Source organism: Oncorhynchus gorbuscha, unplaced genomic scaffold, assembly GCF_021184085.1.
Source record: "Oncorhynchus gorbuscha isolate QuinsamMale2020 ecotype Even-year unplaced genomic scaffold, OgorEven_v1.0 Un_scaffold_2752, whole genome shotgun sequence".
NCBI lineage: Eukaryota > Metazoa > Chordata > Actinopteri > Salmoniformes > Salmonidae > Oncorhynchus > Oncorhynchus gorbuscha.
Genome location: NW_025747178.1, coordinates 1794 through 24410, shown reverse-complemented (window position 1 = coordinate 24410; position 22617 = coordinate 1794). Strand labels below are relative to the sequence as shown.

At 42.8% G+C, this 22617-nt stretch overlaps 1 protein-coding gene across 1 annotated transcript; it reads left to right on the top strand.

Moving 5' to 3' along the window:
* The first annotated feature begins 982 nt into the window (after positions 1-982).
* LOC124026536 (gastrula zinc finger protein XlCGF17.1-like) lies at positions 983-8342 on the top strand. Its single transcript, XM_046339448.1, has 2 exons — positions 983-1098; positions 6361-8342. The coding sequence occupies exon 2, from the start codon at positions 6465-6467 to the stop codon at positions 7626-7628; it is 1164 nt and encodes a 387-aa protein (XP_046195404.1). The 5' UTR covers positions 983-1098; positions 6361-6464; the 3' UTR covers positions 7629-8342.
* Positions 8343-22617: the final 14275 nt, after the last annotated feature.

The following is a 22617-nucleotide window of genomic DNA, read 5'->3' as shown; positions in this document are numbered from 1 at the left end:
ATATTCTGAAACGATTCCATATGTAAACATTAGTAGGCGGATTATTTATCCACGTCCACCAAATTATGTGTCAACAATAGCCATTTGTGCTAGAGTTAACTCGCCAGTAAAATGGCTACCCAAGCAAATGTGTTTATCTTCAAGACACTGTTGTGAATGATAACGTTATTAGTTATTAAGAATGTAATGTGAATTGTCCATCTTCAAGATGGCATAAATATATTGACACCCTTAACTAATAAGTGAGCTTGGCTGGTTAGCTAGGCTGTTTCTAAGGCTGGCTAGCGAGCAAGCTTGTTATTATAATTTCAGTATCTAATCATTAGCTAACTGGTAATTTATAGATTACAAATCAATTGTTATTTTGGTTCGCCGTTGCTTCAAAATAACTTCTTGCTGGTAATGTGGTTATCTTGCTAGATCGTTTCATCCTAGTGAGAAAGGTGTCAGTCATCTAAAGCAAACCCAACTAGCTCAACGTTGCTAACGCTAGTTGTATGATTACCACAGCAATGCTAGCTAGCTACATGTATTAGTAGATTCCTAGTGGTTGGAATATTTAGTTATATTCCTTTATTAATTAAGCTGTGAAACTCACCTTATATTTTCGTTTGTGCCTCTTTTGAATCCCACTATAGCCTTCCATGTCTGAACCCAAGTCCCCGGGTTCTTACTGTGGTGTTCCAGCACAGAGAAGCTCACAGTGGGGTCCAGAGATGGTCTTAGTGAAGCTGGAGGACTGTAGTCATCCACTGGAACTCAATGTGATAGTCAAAGAGGAAGAGGAGGAGAGAGGGATTAAAGAGGAGGAGGAGGAGAGAGCATTCAAAGAGGAGGCGGAGGAGAGAGGGATTAAAGAGGAGGTGGAGGAGAGAGGGATTAAAGAGGAGGTGGAGGAGAGAGCATTCAAAGAGGAGGAGGGGGAGAGCGCATTCAAAGAGGAGGCGGAGGAGAGAGGGATTAAAGAGGAGGTGGAGGAGAGAGCATTCAAAGAGGAGGAGGAGGAGAGAGCATTCAAAGAGGAGGTGGAGGAGAGAGCATTCACAGAAGTGGAGAACAGGGAAGAGGAGGAAGAAGTCGATGGGAACACTGATCCAGGTAAGTTCAGTAGTTTAGGATGGAGAGAGTCTGGTGCATTGACAGCCACAGGGGATTCCAGAACTATTATTGATTATTTCCACCAATCTGGTGCTTCTTTCTGAAGAGTAACTTGCTTTCAACCTATTTTAAAGGGGCAGTGTAGTTAAAAATGTGACGTTCCTGTTTGGAAAATAATTCCTGGAATTTCAGCCTGTTCAGGTGGGATGGAGTTTTTGGCCCAGATCATGACATCACAATCTGATCAGAATGACCAGTCATCTTTTATTTGCACTTGTATCCTCCTACTTTGAAGGGGTAAGCAGGGTAGGCTCTGTCCACCAATCAGGGCTGTGTATGTAAATTTATTTTAATTTGCCCGGAAGATCAGACTGAGCATTTCAATGGCAAAAGGAGGCTCAGGGAAATAAATGATAACACAGTGATGTATTAGACATATGGGATGATTTAAAAATACTGCTTCGGGGCTTTAACATTATGGGCCTGTTTTCAGCCGGCGATTAGAGGCCCAAGTGTCAAACACACTTTAGTTTGGAACTTCCTAATGTAAGAACATGAGTGCTGGCATTTTCCAGCCCCAACACCAGGTTCAACTATGTACCTGTCTAACATCAGCTCACTTGTGCTGAGGTGGGAGGGGTATTGGAGGCGTGTCCTTAAAAACACACAACACTGACAGTTTCATGCAGCGCTAAAAGGAACGTTTCAGACCCACAAACAGCAGGTCTCCTAGGTAACACAGTTGGTTTAGAGAGTGGAACCACAACCTATCCAGCCATGACACACAGTGTCCATGGTAGAGAGATGTTCATTTTGTGCATGTGAATCTCGTATTTACAAACATCGACACATTTTTGCCACCCCCCCCCCATTTAGTTTATTTTGACTAAAAACCAAGCATATCATGGCACTCAGGTACCACTTGCCATGCGGTAGTAGAGAGAACAGTCTATGACTGGGGTGGCTGGGGTCTTTGACCTTTTTTAAGGCCTTCCTTCCTTCGAAACCCATTTCATGGAGCTCCCGACGAACGGTTCTTCTGCTGATGTTGCTTCCAGAAGCAGTTTGTAACTCGGTAGTGAGTGTTGCAACGGAGGACAGATTAATGTGACGCGCTTCAGCACTCAGCAGTCCTGTTCTGTGAGCTCGTGTGGCCTACCACTTTGTGTCTGTCTATTCATTTGAGTGGTTACCTATCTCAAAGCCCATCCCTCAGCCTTTTACCAAAACAGAGAAGGGGTTTGTTATTGGTTTAATTACGGATTCCAGCTTTAAAGACCAAGTGCAAAACATTCCGTTTTTCCTGTGTTTTATATCATATTGTTCAACGGGATGAAACTAAAACTGTAACCGTGTGATTAAAAAAAAATCCGTTATTTCCTGGTCGTTGCTGGTTGAAAATAAAATTTACACAGGACCTTGTAATCAGCAGACTTGCGTGGGCGGAGTTTAGGCTTTTCATGGTGACCTCACCATGTGGTAAATTGTGGCCAACTTCTTGTGACTGCAGTAATGTCCACCAGAGCTGTTGCCAGAGAATTTAATGTTCATTTCTCTACCATAAGCCACCTCTACTGTCATTTTAGAGAATTTAGCATTATGTTCAACCGGCCTCACAACTGCAGACCACATGTAACCACTACAGCCCACGACCTCCACTTCCGACTTCTTCACCTGCGGGATCGGCTGAGACCAGGCACCCAGACAGCTGATGAAAATGTGGGTTTGCACAACCGAAGAATTCTGCTCAAACTGTCAGAAATGGTCTCAGGGAAGCTCATCTGCGTGCTCGTCGTCCTCATCAGGGTCTTGACTGCATTTTTGTGTCGTAATCGACTTGAGTGGGAAATGTTCACCTTCGATGGCCACTGGCACGCTGGAAAAGTGTGCTCTTCACAGATTAATCCCGGTTTCAACTGTACAGGACAGATGACAGACTGTGTGTATGGCGTCGAGTGGGCGAGCGTTTTGCTGTTGTGAACAGTGTCCCATGGTGGCGGTGGGGTTACGATATGGGAAGGCATAAGCTACGGACAATGAACATTATTGCATTTTATTGATGTCAATTTGAATGCACAGCGATACTGTGACAAGATCCTGAGGACCATTATGGTGCCATTCATCCACCGCCATCACCTCATGTTTCAGCATGATACCTCAGCATGTTTCAGCATGATATGTTTCAGCATGATAATATCCTGAGGACCATTATGGTGCCATTCATCCTGAGGATAATTATCCCATTATGGTGCCATTCATCCACCTCCATCACCTCATCAGCATGATTTCAGCATGATAATGATCCTGAGGACCATTATGGTGCCATTCATCCACCGCCATCACCTCATGTTTCAGCATGATAATTATCCTGAGGACCATTATGGTGCCATTCATCCACCTCCATCACCTCATGTTTCAGCATGATAATTATCCTGAGGACCATTATGGTGCCATTCATCCACCGCCATCACCTCATGTTTCAGCATGATAATGCACATGGTGCCATTCATCCACCGATGTAACAAGATCCTGAGGACAATTATGGTGCCATTCATCCACCGCCATCACCTCATGTTTCAGCATGATAATGCACATCCCCATGTCTCAAGGATCTGTACACAGTTCCTGGAAGCTGAAAATGTCCCATGTCTCCCATGGTCTACATGCTCACCAGACATGTCACCCACTGTACATGTTTGAGATGTTCTGGATCGATGCGTGTTCTGTTCCCGCCGATATCCAGAAACTTTGCATATCCTTCGAAGAGGAGTGGGACAATGTTCCACAGGCCACAATCAATAAACTCACCCTCAACGTCAACACAACAAATGAGCTGATCGTGGACTTCAGGAAACAGCAGAAAGAGCACGCCTCTATCCACATCGATGGGACCACAGTGGAGAAGGTGGAAAGCTTAAAGTTCCTCGGCGTACACATCACTGACAATCTGAAATGGTCCACCCACAATGCGTCTTCAACCTCAGGAAGCTGAAAAAATGTGGCTTTGCCTCTAAGACCTTAACAAAGTTTTACAGATGCACAATTGAGATTATCCTGTCGGGCTGTATCACCGCCTGGTACGGCAACTGCACCGCCCGCAACCGTAGAGCTCCCCAGAGGGTGGTACTGTCTGCCCAACGCGTCACCGTGGCACTGCCCTCCAGAACACCTATAGAACACAATGTCACAGGAAGTCCAAAGCAACCCCTCTACCATCCAGAAGGCGAGGTCAGTACAGGTGCATCAAAGCTACGGCCTGTTCACCCCTCTACCATCCAGAAGGCGAGGTCAGTACAGGTGCATCAAAGCTGGGACTGAGAGACGAAAAACAGCTTCTATCTCAAGGCCATCAGACAGTTAAATAGCCATCACTAGCCGGATACCACCCGGTTACTCAACCCTGCACCTTAGAGGCTGCTGCCCTATTTACATAGATGGAATCACTGGTCACTTTAATAATGGAATCACTGGTCACTTTAATAATGGAATCACTGGTCACTTTAATAATGGAATCACTGGTCACTTTAATAATGGAATCACTGGTCACTTTAATAATGGAATCACTGGTCACTTTAATAATGGAATCACTGGTCACTTTAATAATGGAATCACTGGTCACTTTAATAATGGAATCACTGGTCACTTTAATAATGGAATCACTGGTCATTTTAATAATGTTTACATACTGCTTTACTCATTTCATGTATTTTTGTCAATGTCACTACGACATTGCTTTTCCTAATATTTATATATTTCTTAATAACATTGTTACTTTTACATTTGTGTGTATTGTTGTGAATTATTAGATACTACTGCACTGTTGGAGCTAGGAACACAAGCATTTAGTTAGATACTACTGCACTGTTGGAGCTAGGAACACAAGCATTTAGTTAGATACTACTGCACTGTTGGAGCTAGGAACACAAGCATTTAGTTAGATACTACTGCACTGTTGGAGCTAGGAACACAAGCATTTAGTTAGATACTACTGCACTGTTGGAGCTAGGAACACAAGCATTTAGTTAGATACTACTGCACTGTTGGAGCTAGGAACACAAGCATTTAGTTAGATACTACTAGCACTGTTGGAGCTAGGAACACAAGCATTTAGTTAGATACTACTGCACTGTTGGAGCTAGGAACACAAGCATTTAGTTAGATACTACTGCACTGTTGGAGCTAGGAACACAAGCATTTAGTTAGATACTACTGCACTGTTGGAGCTAGGAACACAAGCATTTAGTTAGATACTACTGCACTGTTGGAGCTAGGAACACAAGCATTTAGTTAGATACTACTGCACTGTTGGAGCTAGGAACACAAGCATTTAGTTAGTTAGATACTACTGCACTGTTGGAGCTAGGAACACAAGCATTTTTAGATTAGATACTAGCATTTAGTTAGATACTACTGCACTGTTGGAGCTAGGAACACAAGCATTTAGTTAGATACTACTGCACTGTTGGAGCTAGGAACACAAGCATTTAGTTAGATACTACTGCACTGTTGGAGCTAGGAACACAAGCATTTAGTTAGATACTACTGCACTGTTGGAGCTAGGAACACAAGCATTTAGTTAGATACTACTGCACTGTTGGAGCTAGGAACACAAGCATTTAGTTAGATACTACTGCACTGTTGGAGCTAGGAACACAAACATTTAGTTAGATACTACTGCACTGTTGGAGCTAGGAACACAAGCATTTAGTTAGATACTACTGCACTGTTGGAGCTAGGAACACAAGCATTTAGTTTACTACTGCACTGTTGGAGCTAGGAACCCGCAATCACATCTGCTAAATAGGTGTATGTGACCAATACAATTTGATTCGAACAGCCTAATCAATTCTATGCGATGGAGATGTCGCCCTGCAACATGAGGCAAATGGTGGTCACGCCAGATACTGACTGGTTTTCTGATCCACACTCCTACCTTTTCTTAAAGGTTTCTGTGACCAACAGATGCATATCTGTATTCCCAGTCATGTGAAATCCATTGATTAGGCTCTAATGATTTTTTTATTGACTTAAATGTAATGTAATGTTATCAGTTGACTGATTTCCTTATGAACTGAAACTAAGTATAATTCTTGAAATTGTTGCATATTGCATTTTATATTTTTGTTCAGTGTATTCAAGTAAAGTACCTAATAATTTGATATTGATACAAAACAGCTGCATTAGGCCTTTAAACAAATCTTTTTAAAGACCATTTCAATGCTGTTCCTGATTCTAATCCCCTATCTGTTCATATTCCCACAGGAGAGAGCTCCAACCCAGGTTCAGACAGTGAGCCCAGTTCCACAGCATCAGGAAGCCATAAACAACACAGACAGAGGAACTCAAGACAGAAACATCACCACTGCATGGACTGCTACACTAGTTTCTATGAGCCAGACGAGTTGAGAAGGCACACTTGTAGACCCCACCCCTGCTCAGATTGCAGAGACAGCTTTATTTGTCCAACTCACCTCAAATCAAAACAGACTCAAAAAAGGAGGAGGGTGTACTCATGTGGTCAATGTGGGAAGAGATTTCAAACACCAAGCAAACTCAAGACGCACCAGAGAACTCACACAGGAGAGAAGCCATACGACTGCTCTGTTTGTGGGAAGTGTTTCAGTCAGTCGAACCAACTAAAGACACACCAGAGAACTCACACAGGACAGAAGCCTTACCACTGCTCTCAGTGTGGAAAGAGTTTCAGTTGGTTACACAGCCTGAAGACACACCAGATAACTCACACAGGGGAGAAGCCTTACCACTGCTCGCAGTGTGGTAAGCGTTTCAGTCTGGTAGGAAACCTAAAGAGACACCACCTAACCCACACAGTAGAGAAGCCTTACCACTGTTCTCATTGTGGGAAGAGTTTCAGTCAGTTACACCATCTAAAGACACACCAGTTAATTCACACAGGAGAGAAGCCATATCACTGCTCTCAATGTGGGAAGAGTTTCAGTCATCCAAAAGACTTAAAGTCGCACCAGAGAACTCATACAGGAGAGAAGCCATTCCACTGCTCCCAATGTGGAAAGAGTTTCAGTCAGTTATCAACTCTAAAAAAACACCAGCTAACTCACACAGGAGAGAAGCCTTACCTCTGCTCTCAATGTGGGAAGCGTTTCACCAGGTTATATCAACTGAAGGCACACCAGATAACGCACACAGAAGAGAAACCTTACCACTGCTTGCAATGTGGTGATAGTTTCACCAGTGCATATTTCCTAAAGAAACACCAGCTAATTCACACGGGAGAAAAGCCATTCCACTGCTCCCAGTGTGGGAAGAATTTCAGTCATTCATCAACTTTGAAGACACATCAGATAACTCACACAGGAGAGAAGACTCACCACTGCTCTCAGTGTGGGAAGAGTTTTGGTCATTCATCAACTCTCAAGACACATCAGATAACTCACTCAGGAGAGAAGCCTCACCTCTGCTCTCAGTGTGGGAAGAGTTTCAGCCAGTCATCAACTTTGAAGAAACATCAGAGAACTCACGCAGGAGGAAAGCTGTGTCATCAGAGCTGAAGACACTAGCTTATTCACATAGGGGAGAAGCCTAAACTCTGCTGTCAATATGGGGATAGTTTCACCAGTTTATATTAATAAAATATAACACCAACTAATTATGACTAACAATAACTTACCTGGTTACTTAAAGGGGGTTAAAACTTGCAAAGGAGTGTGGAACATGCTGTCTGTGTGGAAAGCTTCGGTCAGTCATCAGATTTGAAGACACAGCATTTAACTCGCACAGTAGAGAAGCCTTACTGTGTTCGGGAGTTGTTTGAATATTGTTTATTGAAATGAAGCTGCTATGTTCACAATAAGCCATTATCATCATATCACTTTTTCAGGAATCAGGAATCAGGAATCACCAAAAAGTCAGCACTGCAGAGAAAAGGCAGTTTTACAGAAACTGTATGTATTTTGTTGGTGCTTAAAACAGACATGGCTTGTCAATGTCAGTATGTCCACTATACAGCTGTCTTTTTGGGAATGCAATACTTTCTCTACCAGCAGACCTTCCGCAGCCACAACGGGCAATTCAGTGAAGTTGTATTTGCCAGTGTGGAATCCATAGCTAATATCTGTCCATAGAGAATCCTCAGTAATCAGACATCATCTATTCTAGTTGGATTTCTACAATCACATTTCTTTTTTAAGTTGAAAAAAATTATATCATTTAGTCACAAAAAAATGTATGCAAACAAAATCTTCTAATTAGAGGAATATAACCAAAAATGAATAAACATATTGTTGTTTCAATTACTCTGCTCAGTCTCCTGTCTCTCTTTATTATGGAGGGTTGAAGGGTCATTATTTCTGGTGCTTTACAGGGAGGCTATACTGTAAGTAAGGCGTTCGGTGCTGTTTAAGATGAGGATGATTATATAATTAGTTTTTTTAATGAGCCTTATTTCTATTACAGGATGATTTGTTTATGGCTTTTACATGGTATTGTCATTCATATTCCATTCACCTAGTTTAATGTAACATCGATAGGTTTAGGCTACTACATGATACTCATTTTCCCTCTACCCATCATGAGGTTGCTACAACCTGGCCTATGATTTAAAGTTTAAAACATACAGTCCCAGTCAAAAGTTTGAACACACCTACTCTTGGCAGTCACTCAACCAGCTTCAGGATGAATGCTTTTCCAACAGTCTTGAAGGAGTTCCCACATATGCTGAGCACTCGTTGGCTGCTTTTCCTTCACTCTGCGGTCCAACTCATCCCAAACCATCTCAATTGGGTTGAGGTTGGGTGATTGTGGAGTCCACAGTCTTGGGGATCCCCTGTTATTGGTAATGGTGAGATGTTAACAGGGGATCCCCAAGACATGCTATTGGTAATGGTGAGATGTTAGCATGTCTTGGGGATCCCCTGTTATTGTAATGGTGAGATGTTAGCATGTCTTGGGGATCCCCTGTTATTGGTAATGGTGAGATGTTAACAGGGGATCCCCAAGACATGCTATTGGTAATGGTGAGATGTTAGCATGTCTTGGGGATCCCCTGTTATTGTAATGGTGAGATGTTAGCATGTCTTGGGGATCCCCTGTTATTGGTAACATCTCACCATTACCAATGTCTTGGGGATCCCCAAGACATGCTATTGGTAATGGTGAGATGTTAGCATGTCTTGGGGATCCCCTGTTATTGTAATGGTGAGATGTTAGCATGTCTTGGGATCCCCTGTTATTGGTAATGATGAGATGTTAGTATGTCTTGGGGATCCCCTGTTATTGTAATGGTGAGATGTTAGTATGTCTTGGGGATCCCCTGTTATGGTAACATCTCACCATTACCAATGTCTTGGGGATCCCCTGTTATTGTAATGGTGAGATCTTAGTATGTCTTGGGGATCCCCTGTTATGGTAACATCTCACCATTACCAATGTCTTGGGGATCCCCTGTTATTGTAATGGTGAGATCTTAGTATGTCTTGGGGATCCCCTGTTATGGTAACATCTCACCATTACCAATGTCTTGGGGATCCCCTGTTATTGTAATGGTGAAAGGTTAGCATGTCCCCTGTTATTGGTAATGGTGAGGGTGTGATCTTTGTACCATTTTATATTTTTCTTGTCTCAAATGAAAATATCACATTTTGCCATCTCCATCTTGGGTTACAAACACTACACTGGTCTGTTCAGTGGCAGGGTAAGGCATCGTCTTGGGGATCCCCTGTTATTGGTACTGGTGAGGAGTTAGCATGTTTTGGGGATCCCCTGTTATTGTAATGGAGAAAGGTTAGCATGTCCCCTGTTATTGGTACTGGTGAGGAGTTAGCATGTTTTGGGGGATCCCCTGTTATTGTAATGGAGAAAGGTTAGCATGTCCCCTGTTATTGGTACTGGTGAGGAGTTAGCATGTTTTGGGGATCCCCTGTTATTGTAATGGAGAAAGGTTAGCATGTCCCCTGTTATTGGTACTGGTGAGGAGTTAGCATGTTTTGGGGATCCCCTGTTATTGTAATGGAGAAAGGTTAGCATGTCCCCTGTTATTGGTACTGGTGAGGAGTTAGCATGTTTTGGGGATCCCCTGTTATTGTAATGGAGAAAGGTTAGCATGTCCCCTGTTATTGGTACTGGTGAGGAGTTAGCATGTTTTGGGGTATAATATTTGTTTCTCTAATTTTCACACTCACCATTATTATTCATTGGTTCAGGATGATCTGTAATCATGGTAGCATCCACATGAATGTAGAAGTGTTCAGAAACCTATTCTATTATTTACAGTAAGTGACTAAAATGAAACAACACATTATTTACCCTTTATTTACATTGGGCACGCCCAATTTTTCAGTTTTTGATTTGTTAAAAAAGTTTGAAATATCCAATAAATGTCGTTCCACTTCATGATTGTGTCCCACTTGTTGTTGATTCTTCACAAAAAAATACAGTTTTATATCTTTATGTTTGAAGCCTGAAATGTGGCAAAAGGTCGCAAAGTTGAAGGGGGCCGAATACTTTCGCAAGGCACTGTATATCCATTGTTTTTGTCAAAATTGCTCAAGCTCATTAAATTTGTTTAGGAATCATTGATGGATTGCAGTATTCAAACCTAGTCTCTGTTTTTTAGGCAAGTTTAAATCAGGACTGAGACTAGACGATTCCAGAACACTTAACACCTCTTGGAAATCCATTTTGGTGTGTCTTTGGCAAAAACATTTGTGTAATTGTCTGGCTGAAAAGTTGTATCCTATCCCAGGGTTTTCAGAAGACAGACTGTTTTTTCCTTTTTTCCTTTCATATTTCATTGGATCCTGACAAACTTCCCACTCCCAGCCAACGGCAAGCATACCCATAACATGATGCTGCCACCACAATACTTGAAATTAGACTGTTTCAGTCTGTGTTGGATTGGATTTGAACCAACCTTGTGGTTTTTAATTTATGCCAAAAAGTTTTGTCTTGCAGTATTACTTAACAGCCTTGTTGCTAACAGAATGGGAGTGGGTTCTTTAACACAGGCTTCTTCCTTTTCACTTTGTCATACAGGCCAGTAACATGGAGGGAATCAAATCAAATTGTATTGGTTACATGGTTAGCAGATGTTAATGCCAGTGTAGCGAATGCAATGATGTTAATCCCTTTTGGATTTTTTAAACTATTGTGGTGGCAGCATCATGTTATGGGTATGCTTGTCACCGGCAGGGAAGTGGATTATGAACAGGTTCTGAAAGAGGAAACATTAACTACTTGACAAAGGAAGGTTAGCTAGAAAGTCAGTCTGTGTGACACACTATTGTAGCTATTAGAAAGCTATTCATCACGAAACTTGAACAAAAATGGATTTTCATGACATTTAATCCACAGATGGATTCTATAGAGGAAGGATTGTTGACATATATTTGACATTTGTATTATTTCAACTAATTGAAGTTGGAACATTCAGTAACAGCTGAACGGAACATGAGGGGTGGCGGGGGGGCGGGGAGGCGGGGAGGCGGGGAGGCGGGGAGGCGGGGAGTGTGTTGTCCACTTCCATTCAAGTTGATTGGCGAAGTTACATTGACATTGTTGTCATATTGGCTTAGATGTGATTGATGGTAGAAGGACTTCAACTGACTTGAATTTAACATTGAGAATTGATCATATCAAAGTTTATTTGTCACGTGCGCTGAATACAACAGGTGTAGACCTTACAGTGAAATGCTTACTTACAGGCTCTAACCAATAGTGCAAAAAATGTATTAGGTGAACAATAGGTAGGTAAAGAAATAAAACAACAGTAAAAAGACAGGCTATATAGAGTAGTGAGGCTATAAAAGCAGAGAGGCTATATACAGTAGAGAGGCTATAACAGCAGAGAGGCTATATACAGTAGAGAGGCTATAAAAGTAGCAAGGATACATACCGGTTAGTCAGACTGATAGAGGTAGTATGTACATGTAGATATGGTTAAAGTGACTATGCAAATATGATGAACAGAGAGTAGCAGTAGCCTAAAAGAGGGGTTGGTGGGTGGGACACAATGCAGATAGCCCGGATAGCCACTGTGCGGGAGCACTGGTTGGTCGGCCCAATTGAGGTAGTATGTACATGAATGTATAGTTAAAGTGACTATGCATATATGATAACCAGAGAGTAGCAGCAGCGTAAAAAGAGGGGTTGGGGTGGCACACAATGCAAATAGTCTGGGTAGCCATTTGATTACCTGTTCAGGGGTCTTATGGCTTGGGGGTAGAAGCTGTTAAGAAGCCTTTTTGTCCTAGACTTGGCACTCCGGTACTGCTTGCCGTGCGGTAGTAGAGAGAACATTCAATGACTGGGGTGACTGGGGTCTTTGACATTTTTTAGAGCCTTCCTCTGACACCGCCTGGTGTAGAGGTACTGGATGGCAGGCAGCTTAGCCCCAGTGATGTATTGGGCCATGCGCACTACCCTCTGTAGTGCCTTGCTGTCAGAGGCCGAGCAGTTGCCCTACCAGGCAGTGATGCAACCAGTCAGGCAGGATGCTCTCGATGTTGCAGCTGTAGAACCTTTTGAGGTTCTGAGGACACATGCCAAATCTTTTTAGTTTCCTGAGGGGGAATAGGCTTTGTCGTGCCCTCTTCATGACTGTCTTGGTGTGTTTGGACCATTCTAGTTTGTTGTTGATGTGGACACCAAGGAACTTGAAACTCTCAAGCTGCTCCACTACAGCCCTGTTGATGAGAATGGGGGCGTGCTCGGTCCTCCTTTTTCTGTAGTCCACAATCATCGCCTTCTTAAGAAGCCGGTGGCCACCAGCTTTTTAATGTTTTGCTACACTGTACCTAATGAACATAACGCTGATTCTGATCCAACAAGTTGAGTACAACATTATTTAGATGATTGCGATACTAAAGTTGACTGTTATTATGACTGTTTGATATATTATGAGTGTTTTGGTACATGGCCCTGTTCGTGGGATAAATTGCAGGACTATTAATTAAGCAGAGGCTCCTATCATCAGGTCTTCAGTCATCCCAGATATAACAGCTGCCATAGAGGTCAAAGCTATTACCAAAGTAGCAGTTAATCTGGACAACCTTCTCTTCAACACCTTCTATTCAACTCATTGGTGGCCACCAGCTTCTTAATGTTTTGTTACACTGTTCCTAATGAACACAACCCTTGAGGTCAAGACTATTACCAAATCAGCAGTTAAACTGGACAACCTTCTATTCAACTCCTTCTATTCAACTCCTTCTATTCAACTCCTTCTATTCAACACCTTCTATTCAACACCTTCTATTCAACACCTCCTATTCAACACCTTCTATTCAACACCTTCTATTCAACAACTTCTATTCAACACCTTCACAGGTAGACATGATAATTTCCCATTTTCCCCATGATTTAAATCAGTCTTTCAATTGTGCAACTGAATGTGAAGTCTTTCATTTTTAAACAGTGATCTTTAGTGGGATCATCTAGTGGATTGGACTGTCACTTGTCCTTTCTGTTCCAAAAGGATTGGTTAGGACGAGTCCCCTGCTCCCCCAGAGATGCTTGTGTTCCAACAGCTGCAGCTGAAAGGAGGTTGTGGGATTCCAAGTTTATTTATGTTCTCTGTTATGGACTTTACTTTTCTTGTCCTTGACTGTGTCTTCCTGCGATCTCTGTTGTTTTTACATTTGAAAGTCTAAAAATAAAGCTGTCCAAAAGAAGCAGGTATTTGATTGGTCCGTTTAATGGCCATATCAGATATAAGTCTGTTCCGTATATGGTCACATCCTCTGGTGCACAGCTCACATGGCATCAGATCTACCAATAAACCAATGTCAAAATACCTGAGATATATTGCTGTGGAAGCTGGATGTATTTCTGACACCCATTTCTGAACATGGCCATATTGGGATTGTAAATTATCTGTTGCTTTGATACACTTGTGACTCTGCCATCGACTGTATGGGATCCGATTGGAGTCTCATGAACAGCTCAGCAGGTTTGATACCATCTCTATGAGGCAGGGTCATAAAGTAATCATAAAAAACTTTAGGATGCATGTATTTCTGACATCCAGTTTTGGATCACGGCCATGTTAGAAGGTCACTGACGGGGTAATAATATGGACTATTTGTTTGTCCAAAGATCTGTACAGCTTGTTGAAAAATACAACAGCTCCACATTTAATCCAACTGTTTCTCCTTGTAAATGTATTAGATTAATATTACTTTTATCCCTCCATTGACTTCACACTGCATGCTGAAAGGTGAAGACCTCATACCTTTACTGTGGACTACAGAGAGATCTGATACAGGCCAGCACATTGTTTTGACCTTATTAGTCAACCATGAGGTTCTGACATTGCTGACACCATCATAGATTTACAGTGAGATATGTGATCTGGGAAATAAGATCTGAATGAACCAAGCCAAGACTGGATGTTTTGTGGATCCTTGCCACCTCATGTGACATTTCATATCCAGATTTAGATTTTTACTGGCTGTGACATTTGAATGGATTGAATCATGTTAAAAAAAAAATTGATGTGAGCCAAAGCTCTGGAGTGTCTCAGGTCAAGTCCTGTCTGTGGTGGTCAAACCACTTTGCGATCGTTTAAAGCCTTAAAATGTATTGGATCAAGACTTACTAGGCGATCCTCCCAAGGCCCTACTAAAATACATCAAATATGTATAATAACAGTTTTATAATGACAGTTCACTCAACTTCTTAATGACAACTGTCAGTTAATAGCAGTATATCAGGGGCCTGTAACTCCTGTTCTGGACAGCCCATCCAGTTAATAACAGTATATCAGGGGCCTGTAACTCCTGTTCTGGACAGCCCATCCAGTTAATAACAGTATATCAGGGGCCTGGAACTCCTGTTCTGGACAGACCATCCAGTTAATAACAGTATATCAGGGGCCTGTAACTCCTGTTCTGGACAGCCCATCCAGTTAATAACAGTATATCAGGAGCCTGTAACTCCTGTTCTGGACAGCCCATCCAGTTAATAACAGTATATCAGGGGCCTGTAACTCCTGTTCTGGACAGCCCATCCAGTTAATAACAGTATATCAGGGGCCTGGAACTCCTGTTCTGGACAGACCATCCACATGGTGTGCAGGCTCTTGTTCCACACCAGCACCACAGCAGGTTCAGCTAAATCAGAGAGGAAGAGGTAAAGTGAGAAGTTTTCCTCCTCTCAAATCTGTCCACGAAGTTAATCACACGAAGTGAGGAATTTTTGCATGGAGGTCAATGAGAGTGTCGAATTGGTGTATGCTGTCACAGATGTATTAATAACACAAATATATGTATGTATGTGTGTGTGTGTGTGTATGTATGTATGTGCGTGTGTATGTATGTATGTATGTATGTATGTATGTATGTATGTATGTATGTATGTATGTATGTATGCGTGCGTGCGTGCGTGCGTGCGTGCGTGCGTGCGTGCGTGCGTACGTACGTACGTATGTATGTTAACCCATATATTTATCAGTTTATGCTAAATGCTATGACTTTGTTATGTTTATCCTGGTGGTCTCCTAAGTTTGTAGCTGTATGTTGCTGCAGTTGTAAACCCTTTCCCTTTATCTAGTCACCTTGAGCCACCTTTTATGTTGATGAACACTTTACTGGTCACCTGGCGCTACCTTGTAATTCATGCACCTTTTATGTTGATGTTCCTAATATGTTCCCCTCTTGTTTCTCCTCCAGACCACCACATCCTTCCACAACCTAACCTTCCTACCGGCCTCAAGCTCCAACTCTTAAACTTTAATCAACATCCGTTCCAAACCCTCCCCTATGAACTTTGGGTTGGTGTTCAGATGTGTTTAATAAATACCCTAAACCCTCCCCTATGAACTCTGGGTTGGTGTTCAGATGTGTTTAATAAATACCCTAAACCCTCCCCTATGAACTCTGGGTTGGTGTTCAGATGTGTTTAATAAATACCATAAACCCTCCCCTATGTGCTCTGGGTTGGTGTTCAGATGTGTTTAATAAATACCATAAACCCTCCCCTATGAACTCTGGGTTGGTGTTCAGATGTGTTTAATAAATACCATAAACCCTACCCTATGTGCTCTGGGTTGGTGTTCAGATGTGTTTAATAAATACCCTAAACCCTCCCCTATGAACTCTGGGTTGGTGTTCAGATGTGTTTAATAAATACCCTAAACCCTCCCCTATGTGCTCTGGGTTGGTGTTCAGATGTGTTTAATAAATACCCTAAACCTGGATTCCTCCTCTCCATCTCCTCAATGCATTATTCTTGCCAATTCGTCATGTTGGCAGCAGAAAATCCTAAACCAGTCAGTTATAAAGAAAATGTCCTACTACATTTTGTTTTTAAAATCATAATCCTAAACAATTAATCTTCTTTAATGTAACGCTTAATTTCTTGAAATCAGGTTCAGTATGTTAGAAATTCAATTCAGTTAATTCAGGAAGTAAAACTGAAATTAAAATATTTCACAATACTTTGAAATGACAAATACTTTTAGTTTGCTTCCTGAATTGACCTGGATTGACCCCAGCCCTGATCTCGATACAGTGATCACTGCATTGTGAAGAGACCATGGCTGTAAAGTCAGTTGAGATCTTTGTAGCCAAATGCACAGTTGTCTAGTTGGGTATGACAGCTGTACATATTCCTCTGACACTGATCTAAGGTCAGTATTATCCCAGAGGGTAACTTCTGCCCAGAGCAAGTTTGGAGCTGAACATGTCCCTCAAATACAAAAACACAGGTCATATATCATGCAAGATCTTTGCACATTAAATTCAATATCATAAACATTTAGTCTGCATGGTGAGAATGTTCTCTCCACACGTTAAGTAAATATCTTGTCTAATAACAGTGGTATCGGTGCCAGAATTAGGCTGCGTTGGCAGATATACCAAACAATAAACCTTGGCTGTAGTGAAGATGAGACCACAGTCCAAGAAATGAAAAGGCCTTGATGGGATCCTTCCAGATGGTCACCCTGCTCAACTAGTGTATCCAGCAGATATGGGGCTTCTTGTACTGATGTGCTGGGTGGTTTGATGGGATCCTTCCAGATGGCCAGCCAGTATCCAGTAGCTCCCCCATACAAACAGGGTGTATTCAGTGAGGTGAAATGTTCTGAACATTGCTGATAGAAATGTATTGAATAAAGCTGACATGATTCCATGATTCCTGACAGACAGTGATATCTGTTTTTCACAAAACATTTCGATCGAGACGTTTCTCTCTGTTAAACAGTAGTTTAGCTGCACCATGTTAGACACAACACGCATTTAAACAACTATTTGAACTTAGAGGTTTGAAAACAGAAGAGGTGATCAACATTGAAGAATGTGAAATGCCTGGCTTGAAAGAAGAACTTGCTCAGTTACATGTATTAAAAATAATTCTAACCAAAGTCTCTGCTGATGGTGACTCCTTTACAAGTTCCTTGAGCTGTGTTTAAGAAAGATTTTCAAACTGTAATGTAAAGGATTAATCAAGCCAGGTCCTTGCTATTCTTCGGGCCATAGATGAGACCAAAAAATGCTGCCCTTGCTAATATAGATTCGTCCCAGTAAACAAAATTATGTTGAAAAGATGTCTGAAACACGTATTTTCCAGACTTTGAAGTTAGGCTCAATTTAGGTTCTGAATGAAAGGTGAAAAGGTATTTTCCATGTGTTTAAAATACATATTTTACAGAACTAGAAAAGGCACATTTTCCAGAAGTTGAAGAATACGTATTTTCCAGACCTTGAAATCAGGTTCATTTTCAGTTCTGAATTGAAGTTGAAATATGTATTTTCTGGATGTTGAAATCAGGCAAATTTTTGGTTCTGAATGAAAGTTCAAAATAAGTAATATATAGACGTCTATGTTTGGGCCAAATCAAGGCTGGTCCAGACCGGACAAAATCTGTCAGCCTTCGTACTGGGCTGTAGCCTATGATTGGGCCAAATCATGTCGGCCTGGTCCAGACCGGACAAAATCTCGTACTGGGCTGTCCAGCCAAAATCACCAAACGGCCTATGATTCGTCAAGGCTGGGCTGTAGCCTGATCATTTGGTCGACCAGACCAAAACCAATGTCTGTGGATGTGGGCTGAACTTCACCAAAAAAGATGCCCAAAATGCATTCATGTCTGTGCTTACTGAGATGTAGCCTGGGCAAAATTAAATTAGAAAATTTAATTTTATGCCTATTATGGTAAGCCTACTGTTTGTACTGGGCTGTCCAAAAGCGTTGGCTCATTCATGTCTGTAGCCTATCATGTCGTCCTTCGTACTGGGCTGTAGCCTATCATGTCGGCCATCGTACTGGGCTGTAGCCTATCATGTCGGCCTTCAGTACTGGGCTGTAGCCTATCATGTCGGCCTTCGTACTGGGCTGTAGCCTATCATGTCGGCCTTCGTACTGGGCTGTAGCCTATCATGTCGGCCTTCGTACTGGGCTGTAGCCTATCATGTCGGCCTTCGTACTGGGCTGTAGCCTATCATGTCGGCCTGCAATGGGATTTTATGAATGCCCATCCATGTGGTAGGCCCATCCATGTGGTAGGCCCATCCATGTGGTAGAGGCCCATCCATGTGGTAGGCCCATCCATGTGGTAGAGGCCCATCCATGTGGTAGGCCCATCCATGTGGTAGAGGCCCATCCATGTGGTAGAGGCCCATCCATGTGGTAGGCCCATCCATGTGGTAGGCCCATCCATGTGGTAGAGGCCCATCCATGTGGTAGAGGCCCATCCATGTGGTAGGCCCATCCATGTGGTAGGCCCATCCATGTGGTAGAGGCCCATCCATGTGGTAGGCCCATCCATGTGGTAGGCCCATCCATGTGGTAGAGGCCCATCCATGTGGTAGGCCCATCCATGTGGTAGGCCCATCCATGTGGTAGGCCCATCCATGTGGTAGGCCCATCCATGTGGTAGAGACCCATCCATGTGGTAGGCCCATCCATGTGGTAGGCCCATCCATGTGGTAGGCCCATCCATGTGGTAGGCCCATCCATGTGGTAGAGGCCCATCCATGTGGTAGGCCCATCCATGTGGTAGGCCCATCCATGTGGTAGGCCCATCCATGTGGTAGGCCCATCCATGTGGTAGAGCCCATCCATGTGGTAGAGGCCCATCCATGTGGTAGGCCCATCCATGTGGTAGGCCCATCCATGTGGTAGAGGCCCATCCATGTGGTAGGCCCATCCATGTGGTAGGCCCATCCATGTGGTAGGCCCATCCATGTGGTAGAGGCCCATCCATGTGGTAGAGACCCATCCATGTGGTAGAGGCCCATCCATGTGGTAGAGGCCCATCCATGTGGTAGGCCCATCCATGTGGTAGGCCCATCCATGTGGTAGGCCCATCCATGTGGTAGGCCCATCCATGTGGTAGGCCCATCCATGTGGTAGGCCCATCCATGTGGTAGAGACCCATCCATGTGGTAGGCCCATCCATGTGGTAGGCCCATCCATGTGGTAGGCCCATCCATGTGGTAGAGGCCCATCCATGTGGTAGGCCCATCCATGTGGTAGAGGCCCATCCATGTGGTAGGCTCATCCATGTGGTAGGCCCATCCATGTGGTAGGCCCATCCATGTGGTAGGCCCATCCATGTGGTAGAGGCCCATCCATGTGGTAGGCCCATCCATGTGGTAGGCCCATCCATGTGGTAGGCCCGGCGTAAAACAGGCCGTTGCATTGGCTTTATTAGTCCTGATTCCTGTGACTAATCAATTTGGCTATTTAAGCCCTGAATATCAGCTACCCAACTTTATCAGGCGTCATCATTGTCTTGTTTTGCACAGAATAATAAAATGCGGTAATAGAGGATATTTCTTAACGTAGCTCTTTGCTCGCTAGCTATAACTGGCATGTTCACGTATCTCCAACCAGGATCAAACTGACCATGACCTTAACCATCTGGGTGGTCTTAACCAATCATAGCACAGTATGATATGGCGGTAAAATGCATACATTTACACATATGAATATTACAATCATGAGCCATGTGTTTACACAGCGGGAAATCCAAAATAAGTCTATTTTTCGGGGAGATGGAGGAGAGAGGAATGAGAGAAGAGGAAGAAGAGATACCTGTCAAGGAAGAAGAGGAGGAATCTGGACAAAGAAGTAAATACATTAGAAACCTCACTCACCAGAGGGGTCTATATGAGAGCTGTTTTAATATATTTGTATATAATGTGAGACCTCTTAGGGGTCTACTACACAGCAGAATCAATGAGTTAGCCAGTTAACTTTGACAACCAAAAAGACCTATTGATTTTCAAGTTAATTAAGAAATATAAACTTCAATATGTGTTTTTGGTTGTTGATTTAATTACACCATCCCAATTTCACACTTATCTTTCTAAAAAATGTTAAATCATTAATCCTGTTAAGTAGTATACCTCTCTGAGCTCTCACATTTCTTAAAAACAATATTAAAAACAGCAACAAACACACACATATCACCTATAACGACAACCTGCCATTAAATTATATATATAATATTTACTATCTACACACACGCATGAATAGAATAGATTATGACTGTAATGACTGTGTTATTGACTGACTGTTGTTTTACTTCTCTCTCTTTCCAGGTGGGGGAGCTGTGGGCTGACCTGGTACCCAGTGTGACCAGTCTCCTGGGGGTCCTCCTGTGGTAACCAATGGACAAATCTCCATTGAAAAGGATTTTTAGGCTTAACTTGTGTTTAGTAAACCACCCTTTCAAGTTAGTCATGTTTGTCAGGCATATGTTTTTGATAGGTTTAAATAGCGTACTGTGTATTCAGCCTTACCCATCGCCCCACCTTCCACCCCAGACCCCCTTCCACACCCAGACAACCTCCCAGACCCCCTTCCACCCCCAGACCCCCTTCCACACCCAGACCCCTCTCCCAGACAACCACCCAGACCCCTTCCACCCCCAGACCCCTCACCCAGACCCCCTTCCACACCCAGACCCCTCTCCCAGACAACCACCCAGACCCACTTCCACCCCCAGACCCCTCTCTCAGACCCCCTTCCACACCCAGACCCCTCTCCAAGACAACTACCAGACCCCCTTCCACCCCAAGACCCCCTTCCACACCCAGACAACCACCCAGACCCCTTCCACACCCAGACCCCTCTCCCAGACAACCACCCAGACCCCCTTCCACTCCCAGACCCCTTTCCAACCCCAGCCCCTCTCCCAGACCCCCTTCCACCCTCATACCCCTCTCTCAGACCCCTTTCCACTCCCAGACCCCATCCACTCCCAGACCCCTCTCCCACCCCCAGATTGGGAAAACATAGAATTATCGTTTATCAGTTTCTCTGTGACCGCTGATAACTACACAAAGTTGACTATGAATACAAAGTTGGCAATGTCTTTTCAATTGATACAAACAAGCAACATATAAAACTAAGCTTATAAAACTACATTCAATGTAAATAGTGTGCTGAAATAGGCCTATTTCAATCATATCGATATTCGTTTCATGTTCAATTAATTGGATTCTATTTTGCTACTTGTAGACTACTGTCTGTAATTTGTCTCAATTTATTTAATGATGGGTAGCCTAACATGTGCGCAATGATGCGCCAAATCGGTGATTTAGTGCCGTTTTATTGGGTAAGCATTACAATAAGCCACATCAAAAATGTGGAAATACCTCTCTAGTAGCCGATCCGTCGTCGGTATTGTGAAATAATTGTAGTGTTAAGGTAAGATTTGAATGGAGAAAACTGATCCGAGAGCAGTGCTCCCTTTCTTCCGATCTTATATCAGTATCCACACATGCTCCAAGGACACACTTAGCGACCGTTCTCTCTGCGTGGTGTTTTGTGAAACGCATTTTTACAACTTCGACGGTTGTAGGAAAGTTGCATCATTAAAACACTCCTAAGACTAAATTCCATCGACATCTGGAAACTGGGCACTGAGCATTTCAATGGCAAAAGGAGGGTCGGGGGAAAAAAATAGTCAAAAAAATAAATGTATTGGGAGTTATTTTCGTTAAATAAACACAATGATGATTTGAAAATAAAAAAGAAGGCATGTGGGCTTTAACATTCTGTCATAGAAAGCACATGTTCAACTTCATAAAAAGCACGTTTTCCAATCTCAAGAGGTTAAATAAAAAATATATACTATAGTATGTGCCTACTATGTGCCAAATAAAGTAACAGGGTTGACTGTAACAGAGTTGACTAACATAGTTGACTGTAGCAGGGTTGACTGTACCAGAGTTGACTGTAACAGGTTTGACTGTACCAGAGTTGTAACAGAGTTGACTGTACCAGAGTTGACTGTGAAAAGAGTTGTTGACTGTAACAAACTGTAACAGAGTTGACTGTACCAGAGTTGACTGTAAAAGAGTTGACTGTAAAAGAGTTGACTGTAACAGAGTTGACCAGGGTTGACTGTTGACTGTAAAGAGTTGACTGTAACAGAGTTGACTGTAACAGAGTTGACTGTACCAGAGTTGACTGTAACAGAGTTGACTGTAGCAGGTTGACTGTAACAGAGTTGACTAACATAGTTGACTGTAGATTTACTAACAGTTGACTGTAGAGTTGACTGTAACAGACTAACATAGTTGACTTGTT

Bases quoted from the DNA above. Each gene is read 5' to 3' on its own strand.
- LOC124026536 (XM_046339448.1), top strand. From the start codon at position 6,465: ATGGACTGCTACACTAGTTTCTATGAGCCAGACGAGTTGAGAAGGCAC.